The 22,046-nt window shown below is 35.8% G+C and overlaps 1 protein-coding gene and 1 pseudogene across 11 annotated transcripts; both read right to left on the reverse strand.

The window, feature by feature from the left end:
- Window positions 1-80: 80 nt before the first annotated feature.
- Window positions 81-7,773, reverse strand: LOC147517870 (octanoyltransferase LIP2, mitochondrial pseudogene; annotated as a pseudogene). 10 transcript variants are annotated; one of them, XR_015211596.1, is made up of 4 exons: window positions 3,049-3,183; window positions 1,395-1,449; window positions 1,105-1,233; window positions 81-1,021 (listed from the first exon to the last, which is right to left on the reverse strand). The product of XR_015211596.1 is annotated as an octanoyltransferase LIP2, mitochondrial pseudogene, transcript variant X6 (transcript). The 10 variants fall into 10 exon arrangements; XR_015211593.1 differs by having other exon boundaries at window positions 1,105-1,281; window positions 3,049-3,182; XR_015211597.1 differs by lacking the exon at window positions 3,049-3,183 and adding an exon at window positions 1,773-2,163.
- LOC147517871 (uncharacterized) lies at window positions 3,546-21,965 on the reverse strand. The gene is made up of 4 exons (XM_086593736.1): window positions 21,953-21,965; window positions 21,665-21,720; window positions 20,884-21,134; window positions 3,546-4,255 (listed from the first exon to the last, which is right to left on the reverse strand). Exons 1-4 carry the CDS (start codon window positions 21,963-21,965, stop codon window positions 3,775-3,777), a joined length of 801 nt encoding a protein of 266 aa, XP_086449862.1. The 3' UTR covers window positions 3,546-3,774.
- Window positions 21,966-22,046: the final 81 nt, after the last annotated feature.

Genomic DNA, 22,046 nt, shown 5'->3' on the forward strand with positions numbered 1-22,046 from the left:
TTTTCGTATTTTCTGCTCCCTCTTCTAGTATGCATGAGTCTCCCCCTCACCTTTTTCTCTCCTAATCAATAAGATACTGATTTACCCAAAATAAAAAGACATACCAATGTGCATGTTTCAGTTCTACTTCCTATTAATAATTACAGTTTTTGTCTTAAATGCCGTGAACCATATTATACAAGTCCAATCAGTACAGGGCGCAAAAAGTGTCATTCCAAGTAATCAAATTTCAAACAATAAAGTGGGGTAATGATGGGAGGCCAACCATTCCAAGTAATGATGGGAGACCAAACATTCGTCACAAATTCTCATATGATTCCCCTTTTCCCAACGCTATGGCTACGTTTTCCTTTTGCACAAGAGTATCATAACCAAACGATCTAGCAAAACAAGAAACCAGCTGCTCCTGAATCACTTCTTCGGCTGGAAGAACCATATTTGTCTCTCTTTTTAGAGATGTGACTTCTTTATCAGCAATTCCACAAGGTACAATGTGCTTAAAGTAGTTCAGATCTGGATCAATGTTAAAAGCCATTCCATGAGAAGTGATCCCCGAAGAAATCCGAACCCCGATTGCACCTATCTTTCTGTCTCCAACCCATACCCCTGTCTCACACTTATTCATTCCAGCAAGGGCACTCACACCATAAAGAGATGCCAATTCAATCATAATTGACTCAAGGTTTTCAACATACTTCCGAGCGCCTAAACCCTTATCCTTGAGAGATATAATGGGGTATAAGATTGCTTGATGTGGACCATGATATGTTATGTCTCCCCCTCTTTGTGTGTAGTGAAGCTCCGCTCCCATAGTTCGTAGGTCAGCCTCGGGAACAAGTAAATTGTGATCTGTTCTCCTTTTTCCGAGTGTATATGTAGGAGGATGTTGTAAGGACAAGATGGTGTCAGGAATTTTTCCTAGTTTTCTGTCAGAGACGAGCTTCTCCTGAAGCTTAAGTGCATCCAAGTAATTGACCATCCCCATTTTCCAGACGTTGAGGTTCCGTGGTATTCTCATTTCCTGTAGAGCATCAATTGATAATGATATCAGATTTCCATCATATGATTGTTCATGGCTGTGAAAACAAAAACCCTAAAACTTACTAGTTTACGCTTCAGTTATCACACTGTTTCAGAAAACCAAGACTCCTTGTTCAAGTCTCCAACCTTTATCCCAACTCTCCCTCACAGCATAAAATAAAACATCATAGATGCCTGACTGAAGCAAAGATCCTAAGTCCACAAAAATTCTTCATCAAGACTTAGGAATTGCAAAGTCTCCTAGATAGAACATACGAGATAAAAACTTGGAAAATCATAAACATAATGAGAAAAAGATCTAACACTACCAAATAAAAATGGAACTACGAATTTAAAATTTTATGGCACCATACCAAATGAAAAGGACTTTAACCAATGTTGCATGGACGCGGATGCACGGCGACTCGGCTGTAACTCAAAAAAATAGGACGCGGACACAAATTGGACGCGGGAATTAAATAATATAATTATTTTATTTTATTTTAATAATTGAACATTATAATTTATAAACTAATTCATATGTATCATAAAATTCATGATTACTCAAAATAAACATCCACAAAATTAAAACAGTAATATATTTCCAAAGAGGAGGTTTTTCTTGTGTACTCATTTCAGCGGAATTTTTTAAACTTAACGGTTTAAAAAATGGCCGTGAATTCACTCTAAATACATTCTTTCTATACCTTTTTTTTCCTCCTATATAGATATCCAACCAAAGAAAAAATTACTGTTATTGCCAGTGATTCCCATTGTGAACAAGACGTGAAGGAACCCTCATAGCGTTTCCTGGATACTGATGATAACACGTCTTCGTTGTCCCTCTCCTAGAACTGGAGTAGCAGTAGCAGAAGTAATTGGAGTAATAAAACTTATTGGTATAAGGGCAGGGTGTGGGGCGTAGACATGTGGGTAATAGAAATAAGTTTTAGCAGTGGAATTGGCTTTTAAGTAAGTAGCTGATGGAGGTGGAGAGATTTTCAGTGGAGAGCAAGAAAGGAGATCAGGAGATTGAGAAGCTAGGTCGGTGTGTTTTTTTTTTTCCTTGTCTATTTTTTTGACCTTCGTCTTGACTTGGTTTGACTCGTCCAAAATAGAAGTGAACCTGAACTAATCGGGCGTATTTGTAAAGGTCTCTAATTGATCCGGCTGCCTAAGAGTTTTCAGAATGTATATGCATGTCACGCATGCTTGACATTCACATTTGCATTAAATATCTATAGAAAAAGAAATGCATTCGCACTTAATACTGTTAGCCAAAATTGTACGGGAGCAAGTCTCCTCTTCACTATGACCTTCTAATGCATTAAGCATCCCTGCTAACACAGTGCTAATCACCAGCGAGTAGTTTTAACCTCCTTCGAGTTGCGCCAAGAAGATGGTCAAATGTACCAAAAATTCTATCAATACATATATCTATCTAATAGACTAAAGTTGATTTAAAAACTAAAAATTTCCTGCTAAAGACTTTAATAGCAAAAGAAACATATTATCTTCATCACTGTAAGCAATAACTTCATCATGAACAAATTATTAAATTTAGATCATATCTTACTCCATTTCAAGCTTTTACGATTACTTCCCCACAATTATCATTGTCTTACATTGTTATCTTCTTATGCATCATAATAAATGAAATCCACCTCAACTGCAAATTTAACTTATAAGAACTCCAATGGGCGAATGCCCCCAGTGTCAACAACAATAGCAAACAGAAGGATTGGGTGAAGGAAATTATATGAAGGAGAAGTAACAGATGAATTACTCTTTGCATATATTAATTTGGTTAACATGGATGCACTATACTCATCAGGAACTGAAGCCAAGAACTTATAGCAAGAACCGTGAGGATTTGGATAGCAGATCTACCATTGGCACTGATAGCTGTGAGAATGAATAGTATTAAGGTGTGTCTAACTAAAATCATACGCTTTACAGCTTATATCAAGCATTTCATCAAACACTCACTAGATATTAGAAAAAGATAAATAGAGAAAGTATGCATACCACATTTAGTATTGGTGGTGACCCACTCTCTCGTATCTGATCAAAATAAGTGTGTTATCCGAGGAGAAAAAACACGGACAGAGAGAGAGAGTATTGCAATCTTTTAAGTATGGCCTCAAATTTCAACAAAGTTTCGGGCCTACTTTTTAAGTATGGTCCCCCAATTTTGTCATCTTTGTTTTTCCGTACTAATGAAAAAAGGCTAAATCTACCCTGCGCAAGGCGTACCATACGCTGTGAATTCTGGGCCACTCATGCCAGGGGTGCGTGTGTATTGGACGGCTGAAGTACTGAATCCAACAGCCCATATTACTTGCGCACGATACAGCTCGCGCACTGAAGACCAGCTCATGAAAAAAAAGTGATTTGTGTCTTAATAATTAAGTTGTTGACAGATACACGCACATGAGAATTAGGTCCTACCAGGGAACAGAATGATGTTGACATATATATACTACCTTCTTTCTTTATTTTTATTTTTTTTTTCGATAACCCATCATCTTTATATATAGATCAAAGAGCCAAAACAGACTTTGCAAACTCAAGACACAAAGGGGGCTGACTCCCTGGAACTTGCTTGAGGGCCGAAGATGCAAGTCCATGTGCCAACCCATTCCTTGCTCTATTGACCCATACAAAAGAGCAGCCCTGAAGGATCTTAGTTAAAGATTTAACAAAACAGACAATAGACGAAATGTTCCAGCTAACAGAGGACATATTACAACCCTAAAAACTAGAAATAACAGAAGAGGAATCTCTCTCAAAGATGACAGAAGAAAGCTTCAGATTAAGAGCCAAAAATGCAGCTACTTCAGCTCCTATTGCTTCAGCTTGTTCCACATCCTTCGCATAGAACCTCCTAAAAGCTGCTCCTAGAATCAAGCCAGCTGCATTTCTACAAATAACTCCAGCTGCTACCTTACCATTAGACCTGTCAAAGCCAGCATCGAAATTAATTTTAGTCCAAGGTGCATCAGGAGGACACCAAGATCTAATAGTATTCTGAGGCAACACATCAGAGAATTTGGGGTCATCTCTGGGAAAGAAGGCATCAAAGCATCTCAATCTTGATGCTTCAGTATGATATAAAAGGCTTCTGACATCCACAAAGACCAATTCCATTCTAGCTTTATTCCTTTTAGACCAGATATCATAAAGGAGCAAAAGACAATAATATCCTCTGCGATTTACATCCTCATTCTTCACCCTACACCAACCAATGAATTCATTAAGCCAATCCAAAACATTCCAGTCAGGATGCATATTAACATCCAACATAACTTCCGAAACATACCATAATCTCTTAACCTAATCACAAGAGAAGAATAAATGATGAGCAGTTTCCACACAATTCTGACAAAAACCATAGGAGATGTCACCCCCAAACTTGTGCTTGTAAAGAATATCACCAGTTGGTAACCCATTAGAATAGATTTTCCAAATAAAACAAATTGTGAAGCAAAGATCTAACCTTAATCTCGAGTTTTTAATAGTGAGAGGATTGAAAGACGAACTTGATGGGGGATCAAATTGATTTGTGAGACATTTATATGCAAGCTTAACAGAAATATGACCAAACTTGTTAGAAGGCCAAATGATATGATCTGAACCAGAATGTGGTCTGATAAGAATCGATTGATGGACAAGACAATCCGATTAGGCAACGATTCTCTTAATCTATTTTGGTTCCAAGAAAAAAATCTTCTTGGGAGATGAGATGATTGACTTTAAGATTAAAATTTACGGTCCCACGATCAAGCAAGTCTTTAAGAATAAGAGGGTTTACCAAGATGAAAAAGCCAAGGATCCCGGAAAATAGAGATGTTACTCCCATCCCCCCCCACACGAAACCCTTTTTTTGATGAGCTTGAGGGTTCTCACTATTCCTCCTCAAGAAATAAAAGACATCCCGGGGAAGAGTTTTAATATCCACCATATCTTCCCACACAGGGATAAGTAGCTTTAAAAAGTTGGACCCATTTAGACTGTTCATCTTTCATGAGCTTCCGTCCATGTTTGCTAATCAGAGCTTGATTCATCTCTTTGGTCTTCCTGAACCCCAGACCTCCTCCCCCTTTGCTCCTACATAGCTTATCCCAAATGCTAAGAGTATGATAGCATTTAGACTTATCGGTCCCCATTCCACCAAAAGTCTCTCTCGAGCTTATTTGTGATTTTAAGCTTTTAAAGAATATAAGTACTCATAGCATATATTGGAACAGCTTGAGCAACAGATTTGATAAGACTGGTTCTGCCTGTAGTAGAGAGAATTTTAGCTTTCCATCCCCTAATTTTCCTATGTACATTTTCTACTAGAAATTCAAAATCATTTGCTTTCTTGCTGCCCAGGAGAATAGGTACTCCAAGATAAATCTCCTTCTCATCAAACTTTCTAACTTTCCACCTTTTCATGAGCATCTTCCGGTGCTTAGAAACAACATTACCACTAAAGGAAGCTCTAGATTTATCAAAATTAACAGCTTGACCAGAAACTTTACAGTAATCTTCCACCACTACTCTCATATTTGCAGATTCAATGAGATTTGCCTTATAAAAGATGAGAGAGTCATCAGCATAAAGCAAATGGCTAATTCCTGGGGCTTTTCTTCTGATCTTAAACCCATAAATAGAACCTTCATCCTCAGCAAGTGCAATAAGCCTTGAGAAAGCTTCATCCACCATAATAAAAAGATAAGGAGAGAGAGGATCCCCTTGCCTGATACCTCTTTCAGGAAAAACTTTTTCAATAGGGGATCCATTCAACATAACATTATAGGACACAGTGCTAAGGCATTGCTGAATTAATCTTCTCCATTTCTCAGAGAACCCTAACCTTTCCATGATCTGATCCACAAAGCTTCATTCAACTCTGTCAAAGGCTTTGGTCATATCCAACTTAACAGCCATCCAACCCTATTTCTATTTCTTTAATTTCCTCATCCTATGCATAATTTCACTAGCCAGGCCAATATTGTCCCCAATAGATCTGCCTTTAACAAAAGTCCCTTGAAGAGGTGAGATGAACTTATGTAAATGAGATTTCAACATAGAAGCCAGAATTGTAGAAATAATCTTATATAAAAAAATTACAAAGACTGATAGGTCTAAATTTGGTGATATGTTCTGGATTAGGGATTTTGGGGATGAGAGTGATAAAAGATTCATTGAGGCAAGGTGAAAGTTTCCCATAGATAAAAAACTCTTTAACAGCTAGTGAGATATCTGGACCAATAATATCCTAATATTTATGGAAAAAAATGCCTTGAAAATTATCTGCCCCAGGGGCTTTTAGAGCACCCATGTTTTTAATAGAATTCCAGATATCCAAATTAGAAGGAACTTGGGTGAGAATATTGTTTTCATTTGGGGTGATACAAGAGCTGAAAAGATTGAGAACTTTCTCATATGGAGGAATGTTATCAGAAGTGAAGATATTTTTGAAATATTGATTGACATTCTCACATATATCCTTCCTATCACTGTCCCAGCCTCCTTCATCATTCCTGAGCTTCTTAATATTATTCTTTCTTCTCATGTAGATAGTAGATAAATGAAAAAAAATTGGTATTTCTGCCCCCTTCAACTACCTAGTTAAACCCAGCTTTCTATTTCCAACAGCTTTCCTCCTTTTCCAATAAATCTAACATATCTTTTTTTCAAAGACTCAATCTTAGAATAGTTTTCTTCAACCAGCATATCCTCAGACATAGCCTTCTCCAAAGCTTGCCTAATCTTTTTAATATTTAAGGAAACATTCCCAAAGACTTTCTTATTCCATTTCTTCAGCTTCTTACTAGTGAACTTCATCTTTCTGTGAACAGTTAAGGAAGGCATGCCAACATAATTATCAAGAGAGGAATCCCGCCAGGCATTTGCAATGGTGTCCTTACAAGAAGGATCATGAGTCCACATCTCAAAGAAACGAAAAGGTTTACACAGAGGAACAGTAGAAATACTAAATTCATTGCTATAAAAGTGAGAGAAAATTCCTTATATGGGAGGGGGCAATAAGTCATCTACATGGTACAACGGTATCCTGAGTATGTTCACAACCATGTCCAGACTCCAGGCTTTATACATGATGGTTCAAAACCAAATCCAATCCAACTGCTATTGGCTCAGATTTAACACAATATGGTCAAGTAAGGCTACACTAGGATGCCTCATTGATTAGGATATAGGACCCTGATATATTCAAAATCAACCTAATGACAGCCCTAAGTTGAATGGCATTATCTCATTTAATTGTAAAGTTACTATTGCAACATTTGTGACAATAAGTTAGTGTAACTGAGTAAGACAAATTCAGATATAGGAAGTGTTTGGTCCACGGACTTGCATTACTTCATGGAAAACTTATTTCTAAGAAATTGGTTTTCTAGAAAGTACTTTTTAAAGATTACATTTGTTTAGTTCAGCAAGATTATATAACCAAATAGAGAGCATGTATTTGACATGCCTACAACTCGACAAATATAACAATTCTTTTGCAGCTCTAAATTTGACCTTGAAACAAATGTGGACATCTATGTTCAATATTGTAGGGGTTCATATGAAGATCGTCAATGCAGAAATGTAAAATGTAAACAGATATTTGAAGGATATAAGCAAACTTACGTAAAGCATGTACTCTTCCAATTTTCTCTCTTTTGAATGGCGGTCCAAAGATCGATAACCTTCACGTCCAGATCCTTGCATAGCTCTACACAAGCTTCTGAATATCTCCCACGTACAAAGCTCATTAGAGCGAATAAGTTCACTAAATACAGTACTGATTTCATAAAAAGACATGTTAACTTAGATTGTTATTGCGGATAGAGAAAAAGAATGTTAAACAGGCATTGGAGCACCTTGTTGATTTACGGAACTGGTCCTCGTTGATAGGAGGGCAACTCAGAAAAATAATGTGTGTTTTGTCAGAAAAATAATGTGTGTTACGGAACTGGTCCGCTCTAGAGCCTTTCAGACAAAACACACATTATGTGTGTCAATGAATCTTTTATCACTCTCATCCCCAAAATCCCTAATCCAGAACATATCACCAAATTTAGATCTATCAGTCTTTGTAATTTTTTTATATAAGATCATTTCTAGAATTCTGGCTTCTATGTTGAAATCTCATTTACATAAGTTCATCTCACCTCTTCAAGGGACTTTTGTTAAAGGCAGATCTATTAGGGACAATATTGGCCTGGCTAGTGAAATTATGCATAGGATGAGGAAATTAAAGAAATAGAAACAGGGTTGGATGGCTGTTAAGTTGGATATGGCCAAAGCCTTTGACAGAGTTGAATGAAGCTTTGTGGATCATATCATGGAAAGGTTAGGGTTCTCTGAGAAATGGAGAAGATTAATTCAGCAATGCCTTAGCACTGTGTCGTATAATGTTATGTTGAATGGATCCCCTATTGAAAAAGTTTTTCCTGAAAGAGGTATCAGGCAAGGGGATCCTCTCTCTCCTTATCTTTTTATTATGGTGGATGAAGCTTTCTCAAGGCTTATTGCACTTGCTGAGGATGAAGGTTCTATTTATGGGTTTAAGATCAGAAGAAAAGCCCCAGGAATCAGCCATTTGCTTTATTCTGATGACTCTCTCATCTTTTGTAAGGCAAATCTCATTGAATCTGCAAATATGAGAGCAGTGGTGGAAGATTACTGTAAAGTTTCTGGTCAAGCTGTTAATTTTGATAAATCTAGAGCTTCCTTTAGTGGTAATGTTGTTTCTAAGCACCGGAAGATGCTCATGAAAAGGTGGAAAGTTAGAAAGTTTGATGAGAAGGAGATTTATCTTGGAGTACCTATTCTCTTGGGCAGCAAGAAAGCAAATGATTTTGAATTTCTAGTGGAAAAGGTACATAGGAAAATTAGGGGATGGAAAGCTAAAATTCTCTCTACTACAGGCAGAACCACTCTTATCAAATTTGTTGCTCAAGCTGTTCCAATATATGCTATGAGTACTTATATTCTTCCAGTTAAAATCACAAATAAGCTCAGTAGAGACTTTTGGTGGAATGGGACTGATAAGTCTAGATCCTATCATACTCTTAGCTGGGATAAGCTATGTAGGAGCAAAGGGGGAGGAGGTCTGGGGTTCAGGAAGACCAAAGAGATGAATCAAGCTCTGATTAGCAAACATGGACGGAAGCTCATGAAAGATGAACATTCTAAATGGGTCCAACTTTTTAAAGCTACTTATCCTGTGTGGGAAGATATGGTGGATATTAAAACTCTTCCTAGGGATGTCTCTTATTTCTTCAGAGGAATAGTGAGAACCCTCAAGCTCATCAAAAAAGGGTTTCTGTGGAGGGTCGGGGATGGGAGTAACATCTCTATTTTCTAGGATCCTTGGCTTTCTCATCTTGGTAAACCTCTTATTCTTAAAGACTTGCTTGATCCTGGACCAGAAATTTTTAATCTTAAAGTCAATCATCTCATCTCCCAAGAAGATTTTTCTTGGAACCAAAATAGATTAAGAGAATTGTTGCCTAATCAAATTGTGTTGTCCATTAATCAGATTCTTATCAGATCACATTCTGGTTCAGATCATATCATTTGGCCTTCTAACAAGTTATATGTATATGTGAAATGTTAGTAGTCCATGCACAAGTAGTTGGCTCCAATCCAAATGTCAGAGTACAGCAAAAAGTAACTTCTCCCCATATATATATATATATATATATATATATATATATATATATAACATGTTGATTTGTTCCGATAAATTCCAAATATTTTTGAAGAAACTAGTTTAAATGTAAAAAAAATATAATCAAACAAACATATATACGATGAGGAATGCTAGCGTCCTGACCCTTGAGAGGGGTAGGACCATCCTACCGCTTAAAAAACAAAAATATTCGACCACATAAGGGTAGAACAGGTTAAATGTTTAACACTTTGGAAAATAACTCAGTATCTTTTCCACTTCTCTACCCCATCTCCTCCCCCCACTCTTCTTCTAAATCTTTTAAATCCTTCATTAAATTTCTCTTTTTCCAATATTTTAACTCTTCTCCAAAATCACAATTTTTTTTAATAAATCACCGCTTTTATTAAGCTTCCATGAAATTGTCAATCAGCTTTATTTGAAGCATCCTTAGCAGTAGATCTTCTAATCTGCTTCTAAATATTGATTTTAGTCTAAGATCTATTGGTTCTCTAAATATCTCTCTTTGTAAAAACGAATTTCTCTAAGAACATTGGGTTCTCTACCTTTAACATCATACATTTAAGATATGGATTTGATGTTACAATTGTTAAGATATGGATTTGATTTTTTTATATAATTATATCCACATTTTTAAGTGGTGATAGAGAGGAATTGGTTATTTTTAACAGTCGGTGGCGGCATAAAAATAGTAGAAGAAGAAAAGACAATTCATCAGTAGAAAAAGGAGGAGAGTCGGCCAACTGTACTGGAATAGAAGTGGGAGAGATTGAGTGAAGTCGATGGACTGTCTATTGTTAACAAAAAAAAATTGAACATGTAGAATGGGTCAACAAGTAAGTTTATTTTGTTTTTATAGGGTTAGAATGGTCCTACCCCTCTCAAGGGTCAGGACGCTAGCATTCCTCATATACGATTCCAGAACGTGGCATTTCAAGTTGGCTTTTCTGAAATTTATAGAAAATCATTGGATATGCAACAAGATCTTTAAAGTTAAAAAAATAAGTTTAAAAGTGATTTTACTTGTGACTCTTCACATGATTTTCGAGATTTTGAAGAAGCAGAAACTTTCTGAGATTTAGCAGTGGATGCTTTCCAAGATTTATCTACCTTACGACGCTCCTTCAACCTCAATGCAACTGAGGCGATGACATCATCTCCCCCTTGTGAAATTGCACTTGCTCTTTTCCTTTTACCCATTCTTCTTCAACAACAATTACTAGAAAATTGATTTGCAGTGGGGCGCAAGCGGAGTAATCGGCTTCTTCCTTTGTCGAGAAGAACGAAGTAAACCCTGAAAGGGGAAAAGCAATAAAAAATGATAACCAATATTTAGTCATCAATAAGGCGAAAATGAGCGCTATAAACCGAATCCAGACTAGTTAGACTCCGTCACCAACTAAACGTCACTAAACTGACGAATACATGAAAATAAAATTAATCGACAGCACAAGAATGAAAAGGTATCATAAGAATCAAACTTCTACCACCCCAATTATCCAAAACACCTACAAAATCTATATAGAAGCAATCGCATAGGACACTGGCCATAAACAATCACATAGGAGAAGAATTCATGACGTGCATCGTCTTCCTCTGCACCAGGGTGGACGCCGGCCAGATAGTTCTGAAGACTCAAAATGAACAAATTGTTCAACAATTTATTGTCAAATTTACCTAAAATTGGATTGTAGGCATTAGATGAATGCGTTTATCAACAATTTATTGTCAAATTTACCTAAAATTGGATTGTAGGCATTAGATGAATGCGTTTATCTCCTTGGCAAATCAAGTTACAGTAGAATAACTGCATATGGGGAGTGAGCGGAGCCGCCCCCCCACCCCCCCAAATAATTCTACACTGACACAGGAAATTGACACATTCATTCGACACTACGATGTGTCGGATGATACATGTCATGTATAAACATGATATATGACATGTATACACAATGATACATGCCCCCACCCGAGAACCTTAAAACCAAGCACAACCTGAACAATATCGATATATTAAATTCACATCAATAACTAACAATGAAAGCAAAATTGAAGAAAAAATAACATAAAAAAAAATCGAAGCAGAATCAATGCAAGCAAAATCTAAGGTAGAGAAACGAAAAATCATCAATTAAGAGAGATGAAAAACAATTTGTTAACAGTTAATTGAGAGATGACTGAAGTATCCTACTTACCCTAATTTGTTAACAGTTAATTGAGAGAGAGTGTGATTTTCGGTTTCCAAATTTAGGCAAATTTTGCAGTAGCTTTGGTTTCCTCTTTCACACCAAAATTTTGAAATTTGTATTTACAGTATGACTACGACAGGTGAAATTTGACTAAACTGATTTCGTCCAACTGACTCGATTTGGGTCTAAGTCAAACACAGCCATTTTGAGAACTTGTTTTTTGACCGGATCAGGTTAGACCGGGGTTCAAAGTCTTCCAACTACTATTCAAATAAAACCAGAGCGGTTATTTGTTAAGTAAAAATTGTGCGCCATTAATTTTGGTACAACCTGCACACAGTAGATTTAGCAATATGAATAGTATACTGCAAAGCAGTTGGGGCGTGAGCGGAGAGGGAGAGGGAGAGGGAGAAGGGTGTGGAGAGTGGAGAAGGAGACAAAGAGAAGAAAACTGAGGACAGGCAGACAGAAACCAACCAAATCACATTTTTTGCCTCATACCCTCCCTCGGCCCAGAATGTTCACTCCGGTCACTTGACTGTAATCTCTAATTATAATTGAGGCTACTAAAGGAAGTATTTGGTTGAATCAACTCGGCCGGGTTGAGTAGAAACTCCCAAGTTAAACACCTTTTATTTATAACATTCGAACAACCGAGTTGACCAGTTCATAACTTGAATCGGGCAGTTCAAACTGTAAAAATTTTTGTTCAACCCGGTTCAATAGTAAAAAGTCAATTTGGGGAGTTTCCAATCCAGGTCAAGCCGGGCGAGTTGTAAAACCATGCTTACAAGGGCTCTGTCAACCCGGGCTTGCCAGCATTCTATGTATTAATAAGAGATATGTACACACCAGAGATGATACTGAACATGATGTGTATTGGTGTAGGTTTTACAATTCATTGTGTTCGATTAAAAAGTTTCTTTTGATTGGATACATCACATTTAGTTTTTTAGTTTTTTTTAAACCAAAATCTAGAGTACGCAGGCTATACCTGCGCTATCACATCTGGGCCCTCTAATAAGCAAGAGGTGAGGGTGTATTGCATGGCAAAGTACAAATACCGATGTTTTTTGTCCTGCCTAAGTCTCGAATTCTGTTATAAAAATTAGTACATAACAAATTAGTTACATAAACTAGTATACAAAGTCAGTCTGTATGCTACTCCATTGCAAAGATAGGTCAACCTAGGCTTTTACATCTGAACGAATATCGAACATTGTGTATGAATGAGAGCACCAAAATTTTACACTTCAAAAAGAACACTACAACAAAATGGTGGAAGACTGTCTCGTCAGGTTGGAGAGAGCAATATAATGCTAGTGAAGCTTAGATTTAATTCTATACTTGGTTGGGGATGTTGGAAGGGAATTTATTCGATGTAGAAAGGTGATCCAAGGAGGTAACATAACGGTTTAAAGGCTATCATGATTCAGTATGAAAGTAAATACATCGATCTAGAGAGCAAAACCCCATGGGAAGTAGACTGATTATTCCACATGTGGAAGCAGAAACATGAAGCCTGAATTCTCACGAATGAGTGGAGGTGGTTCAATGTCAGATATGTCAATCCATTGACTTCGATATGTCATCAACTGAAAAGGGTATGCTGTGAGGTAAATGGAAGGAAGAAAATGATCACTACGTTATCAGATTTGCATGTATAGAGTCAAGGAAATGAATGGATAACAAAATTGATTAGTTTTACCTATGTACCTTGAATCATAGGTCAACAAAAAAGAACTGCTGCAGCATTGTTTGAATCTTCAGTCATCAACACTCTCGATCATGTTGGAAATGACCTAGTCAAAGACAATCACTACACCATATCAATCTATTTGTAATGGATATACTACCATTACAAAAATATTAGTAACGGTTATCTTGCGTTGACACAAAAGCGTGACAAATATTAGTAACGAAAATTAGTAACACTTAACATCCGTTAGCAAATTTACTAACGGATATAAAGTGTCACTGAAATTAATTTCAGTAACAGATACGTAACCGTTACAATGTATTAGTAACGGATACCAAATTTTGTAGTTCTCCATCAGTAACGGATATAAGTGTCACTATGATTTTTATAGTAAAGGATTTTGTCCGTTAGTGTTAGAATGTTTCTAACGGTTTTGTATCCGTTACTAATGATTAATTTTTTTTAAAAAAAATTATTGTGCTATATTTTGCTGGCACACCACCTACAGTATTGTTCATGGGCTACCTGCACCTGCTTCTACCATACATTCCAAATATATTACACAACCTGTCCATCCCATTAGACACTAGGGTTTGTCCGTGCCGTATGGCACTGATAACTTCAGCACACCTTTGGCGCTATCTTAAAAACCAAATATTAGTACATACTAAACTCCCCCAGAGGCAAAAGCTTAGCTTACCTCGTGCCCTAGTGAGATACATATACTTGGAGCCACAAATTCAATGATCTTATCTTCTAAGTACATGTGTCATCTCCTCCAGACGTGGACAAAATTACAGCATTGGACAAAATTATAGCATTCTTAAAATTTAAACAATATCCAAATAAAATTTCATAAGAATCTACCCACTAACCTAGCATTTGAATAACGATATAATTTTGATTAACTGAGAAGTAACACAAAAGAAAAAAGAAGTCAGCACAACTGAAAAGTGTGCTCATATAGGTTCTACTATAGGCACAATCTGGTTTGCCTACGAATTGAAGCAACAAAATAACCGACAATTCAACAAAGTCAAATAATTACAACACCGTCGAATTGCATCATGAAAACTATATATTCAATTTGGATTTTGCAGTTCACATTTTCAAGTGAGGCAGTAAACTTGAACACATTTCTCGAGCAAATATGGCTGAATAACTATTTAGCTGCAATATGTGCATGAGATTTTCACTTAAATCCGTGATCTTGAACCTATTGCCAATAAATAGAAAGCATGAATAAGTTGGCAAATAAAAGAGATAAGCAAGCTAGGGATCGGAAAATCCAACTTAGGGGATTAAAAAATTATTCGAAAGGCAAAAGCATCAAGTTCAGACACTCCCGAAAGAGAACACCATCATCTAACTGAGATTGAAAACCCAGTATGACGAGAATAGCTAACATGCAACAAATATCTAACCACAATCAACCTCATTGACTCTTTACTATACTGAGTACATGAGATTGAAGTTAAAAAATGAGACTCGATCCAATATCGATGAATCGCTAAAGCGAAAATTTGATATTAACCAATCAAATTGGTTAAATAGTTTCAGCTTTAGGATTCTACTAATCCACTAACACTGAAAAACTTGTACCCAATAAACAAAAAAACTAAAGTATAAAGAGTAAAGCTAAAACTGACAATTGTATCTTTGAGTACAGGAAAGGGAGCATTCAAATTGACAACCTTTGTCATCAATGCCACACATTCTGACAACAACATACTAAGAATTACTAAACAAATCAAACTAATTGAAAATCATTTAATTGCTTATAGAAGAAAGAGGACAACAACAACATATATAAGAGTGTTTATAATGAGATCCATGGCTATATAAGAGTAAGACCGAGCATAACTTCTGAGTATCGTAGCCAAATGCAACAAAAGAAGATTCACTAGAAAACAATACATAAAATGCTATCTTTTTATGTAGGCTCCTGAAACCTAAATTTGATTCAAACTATGTCAAAAGGCTGCTAGAAATCAATTCAGTGCTACTGGACTGGGCAGACTACAACACCATGTAAAAAGCTAGCTAGCTAGAAAACAAGCAAGCAAACTATTCTATGAATAAATTAGAGTACGTACTTATTATTAATATGTTGACACAAATTACACGACCTGGCCTGTCATCCCAACATTATTAAAATCTATAAGCCTCATCTTGACCTCAGAATTATCTTTTTTTATAATGAATTAAATTATAATCACCATTGCGACTCCATTGTTTCTCCCTCTCATCTTTTTCCTATTACACCTGTCTCACCTTAATGCTATCTCAAAATGACTTAAAAAAAATAAACACAGAAAGACATAATTCTAAGCCTCATTGTCAACTTCAAAATACCCTTAATTTGTCATCCTTCTTTCATCTGAAAACTCGTAAGTCAGAGTATCCCTCATCCATATACGAAAAATTGTCATCCCAAGAAAAAAGGAAGCTACATATCACTTACTTTATGTAAATAATTAGTAATCCTACATTCCTACTCTTCCCAAATCATTTTCCCAAAAGAGGATCCCTTTCCTTATAGGTAGAAGTCACTTATAATGAATATACAACAAATCTCCTATTACATGAATACTCCCAGATAACCAAACTTACCTAGGCAGTCCCCAAAAACTCCTCAATCTAGCACTCAAATATTTAAGTCATGAAAGACTCCATACCAAAAGCTTTAACAGGAAAATACATGTATATTTGTTGAAAAGTACTGAACAACAAAATTAATGGAGTTTAGAAAGTGTGCTTGGAGTAGTTGACACTGATTCACATTTCTCAAATACATGTCGTGCATTTTGGGAGATCTCTCACATCTCAGTATCTTACCAATCTTCAAAATTGTACAGTCTTCAAAATCTAAGAGACTTGAGGCGAGTTCCGAAGGTTATTGAAGCGTAAACTCAATGTCTAAAAACAGCACACTATAAAACTCTAGAAATTATAAGTAAACTAATAACTTTTGCAAAAACATGTAACTGTAAGGCTATTGTAGTATAGCCTCAGTGTACTTTCCCAATGTGAGTGTACGACGCTCTAAGGCAAGCCTCAAGCTGTAAGCTCTGATGTGTTTTTCCAAGGTCTACCTACTCTCTCATCATTAGAGGTCAGTTAAGCAAGGCTAGTCTTTCTTAAAATAGCAATTCCAAATATGGGATAGATGGAATAATTGTTTTGACTGCTGGCATTGTCTACCACTAAACTGCTTTCAATGTCCAAAAAAGTGCACTTTAAGAATCCAGACAATAAATAAATAGATAAATTAATGACTTAAATGTATGGGATTTATATGAGTAAAAGTAAACACAATCCAAGAAGTTATGCCTCTCGCACTGTATGTGAGGCTATACCGCTATAGCCTCAGTCCAGTTTTATGTGTGCAGCCTTGAAGAGTAAGCCTTAATTCACTTTTTCCTATTAAAAACAGTGACTACTCTCTCAAGTCTCATCATTACAGGTCAGTCGAGCAATGATTGTCTCTTTTAAACCACAAGTTCCAAATATTGAACAAATAAAAAGTTACAAATAAAAAGTTTGTTTTGACTGCTTGTGCTTGCATTGTCTCCAATATCCTGACAATATTTCCTCCCTCCCGTAAATTAGTGGTTCAGTTACAATGAATCTAGTTTCACGGTCGTGACCACATGTTTTTTAACACCACTCTCTGTAACTATAACAACCCTATTTTTATTCTCCTTTTTAATTATATATATATATATACAGCCCGGCTCCTAAAAGGACCTTAAATAAGGACCTTAAATAAGTACCAAATCTAAAACACCCATAACTTCACCTACAAAATGATTTAAAACCTAATCTTTTGTGCATATGATATACTAACCATAAAGAACATCTCTACAAAAATTCAACCCGTTTGACAATTTTTAACATTGGCAAAATATTATTGCAAAAACTAGACATTTCTGGACCTTTATATATATTTTCAAAAGTGGAAAACAATTTTATCTAAGTTAGAGGATATCAAATGAGTTGAATTTTTGTAGAGATGTTCTTTATGATTAGTAGATCATATGCACAAAAGATTAGGTTTTAAATCATTTTGTAGGTGAAGTTATGGGTGTTTTAGATTTGGTACTTATTTAAGGTCCTTATTTAAGGTCCTTTTAGGGAGTCCCGTATATATATATATATATATATATATATATATATATATATATATATATATATATATATAAAGTTAAATAATAATAAAAAGAAAAGATAAAGATAAAGATAGAATCATAAAAATGTGGGAAGTGGGATGAGTAGTTGCTAGAAATAAGGGATGGGGGTTTCGGGTGTTTTGGTTTTACCAAACACTCGTTCTTGTTTTTTGGGGGGAGTTTTTTTTAAAAGAAAAAGAAAACAAAAAGAGAAGAGACGTGCTCTAAAAGGGAGAGAGAGAGCTTACGGTTGTGAGAGAGATAAAAGCCGGAGGGAGAAGACAACCTTCATATCTGGCAAGAACGGTGTGACTTTTCGAGTTCACGTTTCTTTTTATTTGGTTTTTGCTTTTCTGATCAATTCACAAGTGAGTAGTCTAAATCTTTTCTTTACAACTTTATTTGATTGATGGGCATACAACTTATTTTAGTTATTTATTTAATTTATTAATTAGAATTTTGGGATGAAAAATTATTAATTGGATCAAAAGAGATAAATGGCGTACTGAGTTACTGACTCAAGGTTTACTTCTGCTATATTTTAGATATTCGTGGGTATGTTGTTATAGCCATGGGTGTTCTGTAGGCTATTGGTTGCTTTCAAGTATTTCAGTATATATATATATATATGTGAGAAGTTTATATTTTCTTTTGTAAGGCTTTGATTATAGCTACTGTTGTAATTAGTAATGAATTGTATAAGTTGAGGTGTTGGCTCTTTAGAAAATCAGCATAAGTTAATGAGGAAGTAGCCTAGAAAACCTATTAAAGCTCCAAGGCAGAACGTAACAAGTTGTTGAGGCAGACAAGATTTTCTTTCAGAGGTCCGTTCTTGTTGTTGTTCAACATTATTAATACTATATATCATAATGAGTTTATATTTTTTTGAAGATATAATATTAGAAATATTACTGAGCTAGAACTCCTGCGAAGGATTTGATCGGACTTAAAAGTGTATGCAACTTTTTGTACTCATTCATATCCGAGTCCAACTCTTCGAATGCCCACCCCCATCATTCTCGTACTCATTCTGAAGGAGATATTATCTTAAGAGCCTCAAACGTGGGCTACAACGGCTTGGACGATTATTTCTCCATTAAATTATAAGATAAAAATACGAGTGTAGAGAAGTTCGATCTTAATATTGCTATTCCTGAGGTGGAGATGGTATTTGAATCAATGAATATTGCTTAGTGGGTTTAATTGTTGGAATTCATACATATGTTGATTTCATGAAACTAAAAACTAGAACACTTATACTTATGTCCTGTTTTGGAGCTGATTTTCTTATACTTCGAGTTTAAGTTAGATTTTCCTCTAAACACGAAAAAGTAAGGTCTGAAAGTCTGCTTTCCAACCCAATTGACCTCGTTGCATTCCGAGGTTTGTGGATGGTTACGGTGTTCGGAAGTTAGCATGTCAGAATTTGTTGACTGCAGAAATCCAGTTTGTGCCTGGTTTGGAATCGAGTTTTCACATAGTTAGGGTCAGATTAAAACTCTCACCAAAACATAAAAAAATGAGTTTTCTGAGTCTTCTTTCCAACCCAATTGGCCTCGAAACATTCTGAGGTCTGTGGAGATAGATATAATATCTGGAAGTTCGGTTGACAGAAAATAGTGCGTCAGAAATCAGTTTCTTCGCACTGTGTTTAAGTCCAGTTTTAAAATAGTTAGGGTGAGAGTTAGAATTCTTATAAAACATAAAAGAGTAAGATTTGGAAGTCTGCTTTCTATTCCAATTGGCCTCATCGCATTCGAGGCCCGTGGAATTTATTTTGGTGTTTGGACGTTTGACTGGCAGAAAACAGTGCGTCAGAAATCAGTTTCTTCGCACTGTGTTCGAGCCTAGTTTTGGCATATTTAGAATGAGATTGGGTTTTTTTGTAAAACATAAGAAATTAAGTTATGTGTGTGAGCTTTTCAACGCAAAAAGCTTCGATGCATTTAGACACCTGTGGAAAGAGTTGTGTCATTCGGAAGATAGTCCGTCAGAAATCTAGTTTGCTGAAAAATTAGGATTTTTACCGTTTTCAACTTAAGTTTTCTTCTAGATGGGCTGAGGTTGGGCCTTCGAGTTCTACATGAAAAAGTATGTCTACATACCCTAGTTTCTAAATATTTAAGTTACATGTCATTTGGATGAATGTAGGAAAAACTATAGCATTGACTATGTGGTTGGTAAGAACTACGAAGGCTTGATTCCAATCTTGAAAGATTTGGATACGTAGGCAGCTTTGAGCAAAAGTGCAGCCACTACACTACACTACACTACACTATATCTATAATATATATATTAGTTTGTGTGATAACTATGTGGTTGTGTTAGAAATTACTGTTGTTTTGAGACTACATAAATATATATGTGTGAGATAAAAATTGTATATGAATATAGACTTTAGTATATGCGGATCTGTTTTGGACATTAGTGTGTGTGGACTTGAATTTGGGCTAATGAACTATTTGTTTATGATATTGTGTATATGAGTGTGGTTATGTAAATTGTATTTGTTTGATTATAAGTCTGTTTACATTCAATGATATTTACGTACTTAATTTGCCTTGACGCGCGAAAATGACTCTCTGCATGTATGATCTGTTTTGACATAAGTAATGCTAGTATAATTATAAGTGATAATAATATTTTAATGTGTCACCCACATCTTTAGAACTCTCCACGCCTTAGAATTTGGTAATGAGATATTATGACTTGTGATGTCATGTGATAGATGGGTATTCATTGAATGTGTCATGAATGACCCGAGTATTCATTGAATATGCCATGAATGACCCAATAGTTTGGACTGCCCTAGAGTCAATAAGTACATTCGCAAACTATTCTTGATAGACACACTGTTCAAACTATGCTACCAAAAAACCCTGAATAAGAGATGATAATAGAGGCCTAATAATGAAATTGGTTTTCTTTTTGTTAAGAGAAAAGAGAAAGGAATACACAAAACAGTTATCATTTGGACATGTTGGTTTAAAGCTCCTCTTTCTCGTGGGGGCTAGCTATGAAGGTACTTTCTGAATAGATGACTAAGCTAGTGACAACCTATCATTTCGAGAAAAGTTAGTTGTGAGAGGTAGGGAGAAAAAAACAAACCTGCTAGTAGTATGTTCCTGCCCGGGAGACCCTGACTCCTTTCCCTCACTAACTTTATCAGGGGTAACAACAAACTGATTTTGTTGTCCTTCCAAGTGTAGGTTCTCGATTGATGTGGTTGGAAGCCATGAATGAAACTTGGTATTTGCTGAGCCTTCATTATGAGGTAGCACAGCCTTCACTCTCCCTGATGCTTTCCGGATCTCAACGGGAGTTTCCAAAAGTGCACCACAAGATTTGAGGAACTTGGCCTGTGAAAATTTGGTAAAACATTTTTATCAGGTCCCATTAAAATTTAATAGACAGAATTTACAAGAAAAGCGATTAGAAGACACTAGTTTGAGAATGCTGACTTAGCTAATTAGCAAAAACAAAATTAGACCTATTCTCACACTTTGAATCAGTGTGTAACTAATCAAACATTGATTCTACCACAGCACACAGCTGAACAGGCCAAACGATTAAACAACCAACTAAAGCGGTGTCACTCCACCATCCAACAAATATATAACATTCCCAATTTCAGGCAATATGTATTGTGACAATAATGAAGCAAAAAATCCTTAGTGGTGACTGTCTAGAAAATTGCGGTATATAGCATCACCATCAGACCAAAAACACAGCTACCCTAATGCTTCTAGGAGTGAATAGTATGATTTAATTAGCACCTTGTAAATGAAGTGAGACTAGTTCTTAAGTATGTTTTATCCTCGATCATCAAGATTCAACCACACACAGTCTAGCAAACTTAACAGAAACTATAATATAGACCATCACTGACCTCAGCCTTGAGTTCACTACCAATACTTTCTTGGCAAGGAGACGATCCTTCATTGCCTACAAAGTAACAACATTAAAAATTCAACTCAGTCACAAAATAAAACATCAAATCAGAATCAGAATCAAAATGCAATATAATTTGGCCAAATGTTTTTAGAACAAAACCTATCTGTAGCTAGAAAGAGAAGCAAACAAAATGAGGGGTTTTAGAAATTTAAATTTTGGGTTTAGAATTAGAATGAGAGGGAGTACAAATTATTTTTTCCTTATTAAAATCAGTGCAGCTCACCAAACTCATTCATTTAATTATTTTCACTCGTGCCTTTACAACAAATTGTTGATTTTGGTTTGAGATACACAACAGCCAAACGTCTAATTTGCAA

The sequence above is a fragment of the Coptis chinensis genome, chromosome 2, assembly GCF_015680905.1.
Source record: "Coptis chinensis isolate HL-2020 chromosome 2, ASM1568090v1, whole genome shotgun sequence".
NCBI lineage: Eukaryota > Viridiplantae > Streptophyta > Magnoliopsida > Ranunculales > Ranunculaceae > Coptis > Coptis chinensis.

Excerpts from the sequence above, each read along its gene's own strand:
- LOC147517871 (XM_086593736.1), bottom strand. Across the intron at positions 21,135-21,664 it reads GTAGTGAACTCAAGGCTGAG|GCCAAGTTCCTCAAATCTTG; the intron begins GTCAGTGATGGT and ends AAATTTTCACAG. Across the intron at positions 4,256-20,883 it reads CAGGAACATACTACTAGCAG|GGTGAAGAATGAGGATGTAA; the intron begins GTTTGTTTTTTT and ends TGGTTGGTGTAG.